Here is a 16,447-nt window from a genome sequence, read left to right on the forward strand (position 1 = left end):
TCATATAGTATTTCACTATTTTTATACAAAATGGAAGTTACATGATTCATACTGCATAAGCTAAATAAAAATTATTAAAACATATAAAACATGTTAAAGTTTAGACTACTTTATTCCTGTATTTCTTGGTACTCAACACCAGATCTACGTTTGTATAGATCACATCCTAATTAAGTTTCATTAACCACTATGTGATAGTTAGACATTTGAGGCATAGTTTATGAGAAAAAATTCAAGACTCTTTAGAACTTACATGAAAATCCAATCCCTTTTGAAGTAGCCCAGTATTGCAGAAGATCTGAGGTAAGCCTTTGTTTTAAAGACCATGTTTTATTTTCAAATTTCAGTTTTATTTTTTAAGTTATACCTTTCACAAAGCAGAACTATTTTTTTTTTTGAGGGTGGATTAATTGTGGGGTTAGTTTTTTGGGGGGGAATTGCTTGTCATACACTTGAGTGGCACCGTCATCCATTTATCTCTTTCTAAGTATCTCAAAGGGTTTAGATGTAGTTTGTAGATTTGACTATTTACTGGCAGCTACTGGAAGAGGGAAGTTTGGGTCACAAATATGGTATTTATTGGCACAGACCATTGTACAGACCATGTTACAGATACTAGTCCTATTTATAATTGTATTTGTAAATGTTATTTCATTGTGCGACTTTTTTTTAAAAGTAAACTTTTTTTATGGATTAAGATAGGTGAAGAAATATATAAAAGATGGAAATAACACTGTCAAATCAAATGTTTACATCAGGACATAGATTTGTTTAAAATGTCAGCATTTTTCCCTTGAAATTCTGGATATGGAAAGATGTGTGTTTCCCTGAATCAAGAGCTATAGATTCTTTCTCTCTCTGAAAAAAAATTTTCTGGGCAAATAGAAGCATTGAAGGAAACAGAGGTGTTTTTACTCGTAAGACTCCACTCATCTATATAAACAGAAAATATGGCAGCAGTTTTCAGAGGAGAGAACTTGTCTTCCTGGTGGCAAGAGGCAATTCCTGGGAGGCAGTATCTCAACTACAGGAATCTTGGAACTGGAAAGGCTTTCTCCTAAAGGCTTACATCCAACAAAAACCTTGGATTTTCTAGACCAGATCTATTCTCTGTTTTTGTTTTTTTGTGTGTTTTTCATTCTCTCCATGAGCAAACTCATGTGTTATAAGCCAGTCTTAATTATGGTAACCACATTTGCAGTTCTAAGGCACGAGAGCCAAGGGAATCAATAAAAGGGAAACACCCTGGGGGAAGACTGAATGAACTCTTAGTTCACTAAAATTTTGTGACTAAGCAGCATCCTCTTCCTTAGACATCCCATATACAACCCTAACTGATCTTTTTTTTTTTTGGTAGAAGACAATTGGAAACTTTCCAATTGCAATACAATCTTTTTGTTCAATTGTAGTTCAGTAGTAGTTTTAAAAGAAATCATTTTCTATATTTTCCTCAGAAGTGTCTTAATTTTCCCTATCAAGCTCATAATCCAAATGTACTAAAGTCAGCAGGAACTAATGCCTAATTTGCTTATATGTATGGTAAAATCTAGCGCCAAGTATCATCGTGGCTATTTCCCAGATTCAAATATTCATGATTCTCCACAGTCCAAAATGCATTAAAGGTGGGAATGATGCCAGCAACACACAGTTTTCCTAGTGACAAGGAGCCTTCTCAGATCAAAGGAGCAAGATGTTGAAGACTTCAAACTAAAGTGTCTTTGTAAGAGACACAAAAGGAATGTCAAACCCCATACACCCTTTTTCAGTTATGGAACATCAATGAAATAAGGAAAAAAAAATAGATGCTCATTCTTTTTCTCTTATGAACTCATTTTACTGCAACTACTTTGTTTTCCTCCTTTCTCACCATTGCAGTTCAGCAGGGATGTTATGCACTAAAACTGGAAAGCATTATTAATGTTTCGAAGATAAAATGAATGACTATTGAGGAATTATTCACATTTAAGCCAATATGATTTTGCTAATGGAGCCTGAGTGACACGCAGAGAATAATACAAGAGCAAAGTTAAAATGGAAATAGGAACTATAACGCATACATAAGAAGCATAATACTTCAAGTCATTATTTAAGCATAATACTTTAAATTATTACACACATAATAATCTAAGTTGTCTGTTTATGTCATTTGTCACCCAGCTGCGTCTGCTCTTAAACCTATGCTCCCTTCCTTGATCTATCCTGACACCATGGAAATGTTAGGCATGTAGCCAATTTCCTCCCCAGCCATTTCTATGACCAGACCCAGCTACCAACATTTTTTTTTTTTGTTATATTAAATCAAATATCTACCTCCATGCTCTAAACTACTTCTGATTGACAAGAGCAACAGAAAGTCCTAGTCTAATTACTTCTTAGGAGTACTTCTCCATGCAAAGAGTTACTGCTGACCTACTTTGGACTTACTGATATATTTTACCAGGTAAGATAATTAAGAGAACACAAAGCTGTTTCTAAAATCAACTAAGTATCAGAAGTATTTGCCAAAATCATAAATTGGTATTCCCAGTCCTATCAGACGGGGCTTTATTACTTTGCAATGAGTCAATTTTATTATGTTTGACTTATTTATAAGCCATTCTTTTTCTTTATAAATTATATTTGACAGGATGTATTTGAGAGTCTCTTTAATGTATAAATGTATTAGTTTTGACTTTTTTCAGTCTAGATATGAAGAGACACAATCTTTTAAGCCCTTCTTTTCATTTCTTCTTAACCCCTGCCTCATAAACAGGACATACATCCCTGTGTACAGACATTTCAATTATTTTTGAGGTCCATCCTAAATAAAGGGAGGCCTCACTATGAGAGTTGATATATCTGTGGTGTGGACCACTTCATGTGAACTTTTAATTCTCTCTTTTGGGAGATTCATCCTTTCCTACACTTAGGTAAATACCTATAACTGAAGAATTTTTTTTTGTAGCAATGGTTTTTCTTCCCTACTAAGAAAACCTAGCCATTTTCTGACTTTTACAGCCTTGATGTTTTCCATAAGAACAAAAAAAAAGACAAGAAAAATAGCTTTTAAAAAAAATCATGGCACATAAGTGAAAGGCATATATGAGTGTATAAACCACATGTTTTATCAAAATAAACTCACTAAAATGTTGTCATTGGATATGATTTACCAATGACATCCTCTAATTAGTATTTTTCCCCTTTCCCTTTAATCGCCTTACTCCTTTCCATTTTATTTGTTATTTTTTTCCTCATGTCAACTGTGACTCACTTCTTAACTGAAAAACTCATCCAGGTAACTATGAAAATAAGAAAAGCTGATTGTGTACCAGCTTTATAATTCTAACAAAGATTTACCATCGTCTAGAAAGTACTTGAGGACCTTTGAATAACTAGACTTAGTCCTTGTGGTGAAATGTAAAATATTAATTTCATTGGCCAGGGTTAAAGAAAGATCACAAGTTAATTTTTCACCTTCGTTTTAATATTGCAGATACAATAATAACATTATCCCTCAGTAGTATTTATTATTACTTCATACTGCAGGGCTGAAGAAATATGTATGCATAAAATTGTTTAGTTGGTGTCAAAAGAGAAAATAATCTAAAACACTGAGTTGTACTCTTGCTTGTCACACAGCATATGTAGTATTTTATGTTTTCAAGAGGACCTGGCATGGTTTCATCCAAAATCAATAGCACATCAAAGCTCCTCTGAATCAGCTGACTGTATGAGAGTCAGATCACTCCCCTATTGCTTCCTATCTTACTTTATAGCCTCTTTTATTCCATGCCTATTTAATTTCATTTATTGCTTTATTCTTGTGTCCTTCAGCTCTTTCCAATCTGCCCTTCATAGTCATAACAAAATACAATATATTAAAGTACAAAGGTATTTATGTAAATGAAAATCAATATGCTTATCATTTCAGCACCATTCCTTATTGCTTACATTGGACATTTTAAGTACATTTTATTTAAACGCTAACAACTTTTCATTCTTGCCTGGGAAGTATAATGATCTTCTTGGCTTCTTGCCCCCTGCAGTCCTCTAATCTTCACAGCTATGGCCACTTAGCCCCATCTGGAGGTTCAGCCTTATTCCACATTTTGGTACTAATCTTGTCTCTAGGCTGGGGATGTACAAGTATCCTTAGCCAAAAGCTAACTGATTCAGCATCCAGTCAGCCTTGAGGCTGGTTTCATTCTGACCTTGTAATTTATTTCTGAGATCTAGGCACTTGTCCCAGCCCCCTGTAACCAAGGCTTGGCTTTCTACACAAGTTTGGCAAGTGAGTATCTCTCAGTTTCTCCCATATCTGTCCCTGATTAATTTTCCTGATTGATACCCCATTCCTAGCTGACTGAGTTTCTGCCTTGCATTTCTCTTTGTTCCCTTTGTAACTGAGTTTCTTTGTCTAACTCCAGTTGCCATGGCTGATGAATCCTTCTGATGCCACTAGCCTTGCCCATATCAACTTGTAGTGCCTACCTTCATACCACAAATACGAACTTTTGGTAGAATACCAGGAGTGACACTGCTTGCCTGAATGTTTTGCCACTGCTTGCTGCAGGCATCTCTCTTGTCACCAGCTCTCACCCTGTAGGTCTTGAGTCATTGGATCTAAGTTGCCCACAATTTGGCCATCTCATTATTCCAGACATTACAAGAGAAAATATTATTTAAAATTGCTAACACCCTCTAGTTACTTACTCATATCTTCATCTTGGCCCTACCACTTAAACACCTTAAAACTCAGTTTCCTCTTTGTAAAGTGAGATCAGAATGGAATCTACTCCTAGGCTTATTTTGAAGAGAACTGAGAAAAAATGCATACAAATGGACCAAGCCCATAGTAAGCAACCAGTAACTTTTAGCTGCTATAATTATCTCATTTCTTAAATTTTTGCACTTGTTAAATGGAACTATGTCACTTAAAGATGATTATTAAAGAGATGAGAAACTAGGGGAATGAAAACTTTTAAAGAAAAAAGTTAGGGACCCATGTGAATTGTTTTAAAGTAAAATAATTGACAGCAAGATAACTAATCACTTTAAAAATAATGTTGAACTATAGATGCAGGCATCAGCAAATATTAAAAATAAAGTTTTAAAAATATATTTTCTGTAAGTGTGTTTTAATATACAATGACTATGACTATACAGAGCCCTACAGCATTTAGGGAGGAGAAAAATTATTTGAGTCATTTAGTTTAAAGCAGTATTTTGGAGAGTTTTAGATAAGTAAAACTTAAAACTCCACTTTTCTGAAATTCTAATTAATTGATTTTGGAATGGAACTAAAGAATTGGGTGTTTAAAACATCTCCACATTCTGAAAATCAGCCAGGTTTGGGAACCATACATTCATCAGCCATTAAAATATCTGGGATGTGGATTTACCTCAAAATGATCAAACCAGTGCACAGCCTGTCTGACTTGGTGCTTAGCTGCCCATTGGCTAGAAATGTTTGACAGGTATGGAAGCTTTACTGATGTCTGCTTTTATTAATGGGTGGTTATTTTACCTACCTAGTCTACGGCAGTGTTTACCTGTAAGTACTTAGCTAATTTACGCTAAGAACCCCAGTTTGCTCATTTGGAATCCTCAACTTAATCTGCATCAAAAAAAATATTTCAAGTGCAGACTGTTCCACTCTTGCCAAAATTATCTTGCCTTATTTTTTTCTTCTTGTCTCTTAGATGAATTGCCCCCTCCACCCACAAAAGTTTGATAAAAATGATTGCTTCCCTCCAATGTTATTGAGATATAACTGACATACAACACTGTATTAAGTTTAAGATGTACAATGTTCTGATTTGATAAACTTATATATTGTAATATGATTACCAGCATCCTATTTGCTAACACATCCTCATAGTCACAGATTTACCACTCCTTTTGGTAGTGAGAACATTTAAGACTGCCTCTTTCCACTATCATGCCACAAATATGTCTTCTGAATACTGAGTCACTCATTTTGAGTATGACCAGGGAAGGATATATACAGGTCAATGCCCTAGAAGGCTAACACTTTGGGACCCATTCAGAATAATGAATATTATTCATTATTTGCTCAGCATATCTTTATAGGAGAAGCTGAATATTGCTTGGGTGAAGAAAGAAGTTGATCCTAGAGGGTGGCCCAGAGATCATTATTTGCTCTACCATCTTTCCAGTTCAGCTACAGGCGTGCATAGGCATACCCTTAAATAAAATATCTGCCATTACACAGATCCACCATATTAGAAAGCAGATTAACAACTGTTCATTGTTTCTTGACCATACTTCATGAAAAATGTTCTGGTGAATACGATTATTCTCTCCATATCTTAACATTGATAGTATTTGGGTGTCTTAATGATATGTTCTTATATCTTACCAAATAAAGCCCTGGGTAGCTGCTTGGCTGGCCCAACTTTTAATTCAGCTTCAGAAATTCCTTGCTGTTTTATAGATTTAATTCCCACCCCCACTCCCTTAGGAATTAGATAAGAAAAATCAATACTGAAAAAGTCTTTTTTATGTAATGGTTAATGGAGTAAAAATAAATTAATTACTATCATTATTTTGTTTAGAAGAATAAATAAAAGCATGTTACCAGACATCCTCAGCGTCTTCATCACATTCTGCACCAAACTGGCAAATATCACAGGTGGATGTCTCCTTTTGACTGGTTTCTCCTGAGCCTTCATGGACTGTAGGATAGAAAAAAGGAAACAAAAAGAATTCAGATAAGTGTGTATAATACCAACAACTCTAAAATTACTCCATTTTAAAGCTGCTACTTGTTTGCTATCAGGGCTTCAAAAAAATGTCATATTTGCCCATCAAAATGGTGGAGAAGGTAAATGCTGTGCTTGCCTCCTTCCATGACCACATCAAAATTACAACTACAAAACAATCATCATTGAGAATCACCTGACTGAGAATCATCTGAAGTCTAGCTGAACAGAAGTCCTATAACTAAGGATACACAGAAGAAGCCATATTGAAATGGTAAGAGGGGCAGAGATCTGGAACAAGTTGATCCCACACTCACATGTGATGGTTTAAAATTGGGAGGAATATCTACGCTGTGGAGGTACCCCCTAAGGAATGAGGGGTCCCAGACTTACATCAGGCTCCCCAGCTCTGGGTTTCAGTGATGGGAAGAGAAGTTCCCACAACTTCTGGCTGTGAAAACTAGTGAAGATTGTGACTGAGTGGAGGGAGGGTGGCTGGAGTCCCAGGCTCCTCTTAATGGGCCTGCTCATGGACTTACTCACTGACAGACTCACTTGCTGTGAGCTCCAGTGCTGGGACAGCAGCTCAAAAGGTTCCAGGGACATACAAGGAGAAACTGAATCGTCTGGCTTCAGAGCGAGGACTGGATGGGCAGCTTTCTCACAGAGAGAAGTGTTGGCAGAGGCCATTGTTCCTTTGTTGAGCCCTTCCCTCTACCCAGTGTGCAAATGCAGGCAGATGCCATATTGCAGTCTCCATCAACCTGGCTAACAGTCTTTGTCCTGTCCTGGTGACTCCCTGAGACCCTTCCCCACCCAACTTGTGGGTCCACACAAGCTGCTTCTAGTGGTTTTTGTATAAAAACATCCTGTCTTGGCTCATGCTGTGGATTTTCCTAAAACCTCAAAGGTTTACAACCCCTAAACAAGCAGCATCTGGCCAGGGTGTGCCTGGTACCTCCTGCTAAGCAGCCCCAAGCCTAGCACTAGCAGCAGCCAGCCTCGGTTTGCAGCTTAGCCTCTCCTAGACCTCCAAGCCCAGCACAGTTGGCAACCATGCACAGATCACTTTGTAGCTCATGCCAAGTGGCCTTGAGCAGGGCACAGGCAGCGACTGACCATCGCCTGCAACAGAGCACCTCTCAAGAGGCCCCATACCCAGTGGTCAGCTTCAGACCACACCAGAGCATCACCCAACCACCTGCACAGATTACACACCCAAAGGGCAGACTGGGCAGGCACCAGAGTCCTGCTAAAGTGAATCCTGCTCTATAGGGTCAGCCCCTGTACAATAGCTCCTCTACTGTTCGCACAGACAGCCCTTACAAGCAATCAGCCTGAGGGCCATTCTATCCTGTTAATGTACAAACAACAACCAAGACTCAACTACATCAGGAGAGAACATACAGCCCACACAAGGGAGTCACCTGGAGCACCTGGCTAAGGTGACAAGGAAGACTGTACCACCAGGCCCCATAGGACACCTACTACATAAGGCCACGTTACTAAGACTGGGAGACATAGCAGCTCTACCTAAGACTTACAAAGAAAAACAGGGAGGCAGCCAAAATGGGGAGATAAAAACACACATTCCAACCAAATGAAAAAAACAGAACAAAGCTCCAAAAAGGAACTAAACAAATGGAGAAAAGTGATCTACCAGATGCAGAGTTCAAAACACTGATTATAAGGATGTTTAATGATCTCAGTGAGAACTTCAACAAAGTGATAGGAAACATTAAAATGGAGATAGAAAACATAAAAAAGAACCAGTCAGAAATAAAGTATACAATAACTGAAAAAGAATACATCAGACAGGGGAAGTGTGCTCCAACACTTGTGACACACTGTGCTTCCCCATCCATGGATTATTCTCTTTTGAATAAAGGACATCAAATTTCTTTAAAAATAAAAATACCTTGGAGGGAATCAACAGTAGATTAGATGAAGCAGAGAATCAAATCAGTGATTTGGAAGATAGGGTAGCACAAAACACCCAATCAGAACAGCAAAAAGAATCCAATAATAATAATAATAATGAGGACAGCATAATGGGGCCTCTGGGACAACATTAAGTGTATCAACACTTACATCACAAAGGTACCAGAAGGAAAAGTAAGAAAGCAAGGAATTCAAAACCTATTTGAAGAAACAATGATGAAAACTTCCCTAACCTGGTAAAGAGATAGATACACATGCCCAGAAAGCACAGAGAGTCCCAAACAATATGAACCCAGTGAGGCCTACCTCAAGACATATCATAATTAAAATGCCAAAGGTTAAAGACAAAATAGAATTCTAAAAGCAGCAAGAGAAAATCAGTTATATAACCACAATGGAGCTCCCATGAGACTATCAGTTTATTTCTGAACAGAAACTTTGTAGGCCAAAAGAGATTGCCATGATATATTCAAAGTGATGAAAAGCAAAGACCTACAACCAAGATTACTGTGCCTAGCAAAACTATCATTTAGAATCAAAGAACAGATAAAGAGCTTCCCAGACAAGAAAAAGCTAAAGGAGTTCATCACCACCATTCCAGTATTACAAGAAATATTAAAGGGACTTCTTGAAGAAGAAGGAGGAGAAAGAGGAGGAAGAGGAGGAGGAGAAAGATTTTTAAAAATATGAATAATAAAATGGCAATAGCTACACATCTATCAACATTTACCTTCAATGTGAATGGATTAAATGCTCCAATCAAAAGATATAGGGTGGCTGAATGGATAAGAAAAGAAAACCCTTACATATGCTGCCTACAAGAGACTCACTTCAGATTGAAAAATATACACAGACTGAAATTAAATGGAGAAAAAAGATATTTCATGAAAATAGAAACAAACAAACCAGCAAACAGCTGAGGTGGCAATACATATACCAGACAAAATAGACTTTAAAACAAAGGCTATAACAAGAGACAAAGAAGGACCTAGTAATCCCACTTCTGAGTATTTATCCTAAGAAACCCAAAATACTACTTCGAAGGGACATGTGCATCCATATGTTTATTGCAGCATTATTTACAATAGTCAAGATATGGAGGCAACCTGAGTGTCTATCAATAGATGGATGGATAAAGAAGAGGTGGCACATATATACAATGGAATATTACTCAGTTATAAAAAGAATGAAATCTTGCCATGTGCAACAAAATAGATGGACACAAGGGATATTGTGCTGAGTGGAGTAAGTTAGAATGAGAAATATAAATGCCACATGATTTCACTGATATGTGGAATCTAAAGAACACAATGAATGAACAAACAAAACACAAAGAAACTCATAGTTACAGAGAACAGTTTGATGGTTGCCAGATGGGAGGGGATTTGTGCGGGATAGGTGAAAAAGGGAAGGGGATTAAGAAGTACAAATTGGTAGTTACAAAATAGTCATGGGGATGTAAAGTACAGCATAGGGAATATAGTCAATAATATGGTAATAACTATGTGGTCAGATGGAGACTGGACTTATTGGGGTGATCACTTTGTAAGTTATATAAATGTCTAATCACTACTATGTTGTACAATCGAAACTAATATAATATTGTATGTCTACTGTAATTAAAAATTAAATAATTATTTTTAAAGAATGTAATATTCAACTCTATTCTTCCCTAAATTTAAGGGCAATTCTAACAATAATATGCCACCTGCTGGTATGTAGTGAACACTTCTTTTTACAAACAAATAGAACAAACGAGGATTTGTCAAAATTGCTTGGCTAATAAATAAACCATATGAAAAAGTTATTTAATAAAAAGGGATTTAGAGTGTTACCTGCCTAGAGGAAAAATCTAGTGTCTGCTTTATAAAAAATACTTAGCATTTTCTCATTTCTAAATTATAGATTATTTTTTCATTTGAAGCTTTTTGTATATAATTCAAGAAACTTAGATGGACAATTTTGACTTATTATATATATCTCCTTTTTTTTCCAAGATGTTAAGTACTTATAAGAAAAAAATGTTGATTATAAATTTTTGGAAAATAGCTGTTAATTGGTTTGTACAGTAATATTTTGAACCTTACATAAATATTGCGCAGAGCCCTTCATAGTGAGTTCTTCTGTGTAGGTTATGAACATATATTTCATTTAAAAATATGTATTGTCATTGATAATGATTATTGATATTGGTCTTCTTCTCCCCATAAATTACAAGCATAAAAATATGCAATATGTAACCTAATTATAAAATTAACCTCTTAAAATCAAGAAATAGTGGTGTAAATGAAGAAAAATTTTCTAGTATTTGGAGTACAAATAATGAGAATTTAAGCGACATTTTTGAGATGATGGATTATTGTTCACTCAATTTAAAAAGTATATAGCTGAAAGCAAAAATAGTTCTGCTTATAGATGAAATATTGTAACAACCTAATTACTGCATAGATAATCTTATTCCATGGAGAGATCATACACTTAAAATCAGATGTTTAAATGAAGAGGATCTTCAAAAAGTGCATATCTGCAAAAGGTCATGTATTTTCAATAGAAAAAGAACATAAGCAATTAAACATAGTATTAGCTCCTATCTTTATGAACCCTAATAAGATAAAATTTTAACAAAGGCATAATTTATTAACATGCACCCTGAACCTAACAAATCCAACCTTATTTATTTTGTTTTAATAAGATATTTTCTCAACATTTCTTCTTTGTCTATTAACTAGAAGGCTTTTCATATTTACAAAAGTAAAGGTCTTTATTCTTTGATTTTCTATAATTTACTGCTGTGTTGATTAGTGATAGAATTTTTCTCAAAAGGACAAGAAGACATCTTTGAGAGTACTGTGTTTTATAGTTTTTCCAGGAAAGGTATAGAGATTTATTTTCTCTAAAGCATTTTTTTTCCTGTGCTTGATGATTTACACTTACATTAAAAAAGTTATGAATTAAACAGACTAACTTCAATTGCAAAAGTATTCATGACATAGTTTTGTATTTGGAAGTTTTAAAAAAAGATGTTCCTCTCTAGAAATAAGGAATTTTAAACTCTGATAAAATAGATAGCACTTATTATCCACTTTATTACTTTAATACAGGCAAGACCATTAGAGTGGACCATGGGGATAAGAAGGAAGCTGGGTCCTCACCTCAGGGGAGACTGAACAGCTGAGGTTGGTGTCTTTATTACTTTCTTATTATTAATGCAACACAGAAGCTGCTAATGGGAGAGGGCCTTTTAGTGTTAGCAAGATTAGCAGCTTCCAGACTAAAACTTCCCATCATTCAGGAAACGTACTAACACAACGGGAAGGTCCTTAATGAACAGTTATATCCACTTAAGGGCAGTCCCATTTTCTTTCACAGTAGAGATCCTTGGTTGGGGATCTACTGGAAATAATTCAGGGGATGAATCATGCTAACTCACAATTATACACAATAGTATATACACAATATACACTATAATAATGTTAAATGTTATAATAGTAGTATTTATTATAATTCCTATAGCATTTATAATAGGTATATATACCGTGTTTCTTCAAAAATAAGACCTAGGCCAGACAATCAGCTCTAATGCGTCCTTTGGAGCAAAAATTAATATAAGACCGGTCTTGTATTATATTACATAAGACACAGTCTTATAGTAAAATAAGACCGGGTCTTATATTAATTTTTGCTCCAAAAGATGCATTAGAGCTGATTGTTCAGCTAGGACTTATTTTCGGGGAAACACAGTAGTACATATTATATATATACACACACTATAATACATGTACTGTACTATAATATATTACCTACATGGTCTCATGATATGAGTTGGGAAGTGTCCCCACTTCCTCTGTTTTGTGTATAAGAGGTGTGATCAAACAATATGGTGAATGTTTCAATTAAAAAAAATTATTACAGTAAAAGACACATTGCCATTAATCCCCCCTCGCTTCCAACATACTTATCCCACATTCTCGTTCTTGCCACTTTCTGAAGCAGTTCTGGAAGTCCTCTTTTGTGAGTGTCTTTAGTTGCACTGTTGTGGCTGCCTCGATGTCCTGAATCCATTCAAACCATTTATACCTTTCATGGACATTTTGAATTTAGGGAAGAGCCAGAGGTCCCATAGTGCCAAATCTAGTGAATAAGGTGGATGAGGACACACCGTAATGTTTTTATTTGACAGAAATTGCCATATACCAGAAGCAATGTGTGACTCGGAGTGTTGCCAAGTTGGAGCATGATTTATGTCACACTTTAAAACACACCTCTCAACCATAGCTCATACCCAACTCACTGCACTGAACAAGCTGAAACTTGTGACACACTGTAACTAAGGTTCCAAACACTGCTTTCTGTATTGAAGATCCCTACCTTCCCCTGCTCTGGGCAGCAGCACTTATGGCATTTTGTGCTTACAACGAGAAGACTCTGTCACACATGGCTTCTGGTACAGCAATTTCTGTCAAATAAAAACATTACGGTGTGTCCTCATCCACCTTATTCACCGGATCTGGCACTATGCGACCTCTGGCTCGTCCCCAAATTCAAAATGTCCATGAAAGGAAAATCTTTTGAGTGGATTCAGGACATTGAGGCAACCATGATAGCTCAACTAAAGACACTCATGAAAGAGGACTTCCAGAACTACTTCAGAAAGTGGAAAGAATAATGGGATAAGTGTGTTGGAAGTGAGGGAAGTATTTTGAGGGGGATTAATGGCAATGTGTCTGTCACTGTAATAATTTCTTTTTATTTAAATATTCACTGTATTGTTTAATCCCACCTCATAGTATTATTTGATTTCTTCATACAAAGCTATTTACATTTTCTATTTTATTGATTTCTGCTCTCATTTTTATTATTCACTTCATGTTATATACTTAGGGTTTAATTTATTATTTTTCTAGCTTCTTAAAAATGGAAGAAGTGCTTGATTTTATATTTTTCTTATTTTCTAACACAGATGTTTAAATCTATAAATTTCCTTCTAAAGTGTGCTTTAGCGGCATCCCACAGATATGGATGTTGTGTTTTTATGTATTTCTGTTAAAAAAAATTATCTATCTATCTATCTATCTATCTATCTATCTATCTATCTATCTATCTATCTATATCTAGTAATAGTCTTTGGGATTTCTTTTCTGACTCATGGTTTATTTAATAAATATGTTTTTTAACTTCCAAATATTTGAGGGTCTTTAAAGGCATACTATTCTAATTCACCTTTAGTTTAACTCTGTCATGGTTAGAGAACATACCGAAATTTATTGAAACTTGTTTTATGACCTAGAAGATGGTCTATTTTCTTGAATAATTCATGTGCATCTTAGAAGTTGTAACCTCTTGTGGGGAGTAATTTTTTATACATGTTAATTAGCTTAAGTTGATGGTTAGTATTGTTCAAATTATCCATAACTGTACTGATTTTTCAATTGTTCCTATTACTGAGAAAGGGATGTTAAAATCTCTATCAGTGACAGTGAAATTGTTTCTAGCTCTCTCTTGTTTTGTCTTTTATTTGGGAGCTTTGATTTTGGGTGTAGATACATTTAGTCGTCATGGCTTTTTAAACAAGTGACCGTTTTATCATTATAAAATACACCCGTTTGATCTCTGGTAACACTATTCATCTTGGAGTCTACTTTGTTCTGATATGCAGAGAGCCACATCACCGTTCTTTTGCTTATTGTTTCTATCCTTTTACACTCAACCTGTTTAACATGTTTAGAGTGTGGTTTTTGGACACAACATATAGCTGGATTTGCTTTTTAAGCAGTCTGAATATATCGGCATTTGATCTGAGTGTTTCGTCCATTTACTTTAATGTAATTACCTTTTTTTTTTTTTTTTGGTGAATTTTCTGTTACTTTGGTGTTTCATTTTAAGTATTACAATATGCATCTTTAAATTATCCTAATCCATTACTACCACTACATGAATAATTTAAGAACTTTATGACAATATATTTTTAATTAGTATACTCCACTCTTTGCATTCTTATTGTCATTTATCATATTTCTGCCTATGCTGCAAAGCTCATGTTCCTTTTAAAAATTAGTTTTATTTAAACAACGATCCCATTCTTCTGTGTTAATGTCAAAGGAAAAAAACAGAGATTTCAGTACTAATTAAAACTCCTGTCTGTTACTGTTAAATGATTATTTGACTTTTGACATGTATTTGCTCTAACTTTTCAAGACTTATACATAGTCTCAAATTCTCCATGGAAAACACTAATGCTATATGACATTTATAGTACATTGTATTGATTTTTCCAATTATTTTCCCACCCTTTCTGACAAAGAATTATATGTTCCTCTCCACAGCCATATGACTTGAGTTTCATGATATCACTGTTAGCCCTGACTTACTTTTGCCATTGAAAACTGAATAGAAGTGAGAAGCTATATGAAAGCCATCATGTGCATTTCTACTTCCTTGCTCTTTCCCTTTGCATAAAAAAAGACACGTACTAGAATAGGAGCTATTCTTTCAACAATCCCAGAATATAGAGCATAGCCACAGTTGACCACAGCCTGAAGAGTAAGAATTATGCCACTGACACTGCAAGCCTCTAAGGTTTTGAGGTTGTTTGTAACTGCAGCTTTACCTTGTGAAAGATGACTTAAAAGACATGAATTAATGCCATCAATAAATTCTAAGAAAACATATTTTCACATCATTTTCCACATCTCAGATTTATTGCATTACTTTTCTACACAACTCTAGATCTGCTTTTAATTTTCTCCAAATCTTCCTTCAAACATTTTACTATTAGTTTTCTATACCAGCATATATTCTGCAATATGTACTTTGTTGCTTCTATTATATTTTCATTTTTTCCCAACAGAGCACTATATTTCCCAGTCTATGCATGGTTTCCATTTTCTTCTCCATGTCATTCTAGTACTTCTCTTTCACAGATATATAAGGTATGCCATTCAAATTATGCAGAGCATAAATGTTAAACACAGTATAAACATAAATGAATTGAAACCTCCACATGCATCAAGTCTGAAATAAAGTAGGTTGTCTCTGAAATGATCAGGTTTTATAATAAAAAAGAATGATATTTCTAAGCTTAAATATGACCCATATGTACTGGTTCTGTACTCATTTAAATTATTGCATAATTGAGAAAAAGAATTTACACAAATTTTATGTAGACTTTAAACTGAATTTTTTTTCAAAATATAGAAGGCAACTTTCACTTTCTATTTTAGAGTTAGTATCAATCTAGTAGTCAGTGTTTTTTTCTTAAATAGGTAGAATGACAAAGTAATTCTTGGTAAACTTTTACGTTTTCTACTTTATGTAGATAAAGGATTTATCAGTGATAACATTCAATTATTATAGATATAATTACTTTGATTATAAAATTATAAATAGCAACTTTTCTTTTTGAATAACTTGCATAAATTACTATTTAATTATCACCAAAAACTGAACTTTGAGTTCACCTTCCAAAAAAAGAAAAATTCCACTTAAAGAATAGAAAGAAAATTTTAAATCAAAACTTTCCATTCCATTCTTTAATTTGGACAACATGTTGGTTTTGCCTTTTGTATGCCAGTTTTACCTCGGATATGCTTCTCCCACATGTGAGTTGAACCTAAATAATGGAACCACTGACAGTTCTAAGAGGCTCAGACAATTCTAAGCTGTTGTTTTTGAACTATAGTCATGTTGTCTTTTACATTTTCCAACATTTCTCTAGAAATCTCAATACGACTTTAGAGAAAAACAAGAATAAGAAATACTTTCTTTTTATTCATGTTATAATGTGGGGAGAGTTGAATAATACT

The 16,447-nt window shown here is 34.9% G+C and overlaps 1 protein-coding gene across 1 annotated transcript in view; it reads right to left on the reverse strand.

The window, feature by feature from the left end:
- Positions 1-16,447, reverse strand: part of TMEFF2 (transmembrane protein with EGF like and two follistatin like domains 2) — a 230,036-nt gene that overhangs the window by 98,798 nt on the left and 114,791 nt on the right. Inside the window, exon 5 of the mRNA XM_019740775.2 lies at positions 6,581-6,677. Coding sequence (XP_019596334.1) covers positions 6,581-6,677 — 97 coding nt within the window. The remainder of the gene's footprint in view (positions 1-6,580; positions 6,678-16,447) is intronic.

The sequence above is a fragment of the Rhinolophus sinicus genome, linkage group LG01 (assembly GCF_036562045.2).
Source record: "Rhinolophus sinicus isolate RSC01 linkage group LG01, ASM3656204v1, whole genome shotgun sequence".
Taxonomy (NCBI): Eukaryota; Metazoa; Chordata; class Mammalia; order Chiroptera; family Rhinolophidae; genus Rhinolophus; species Rhinolophus sinicus.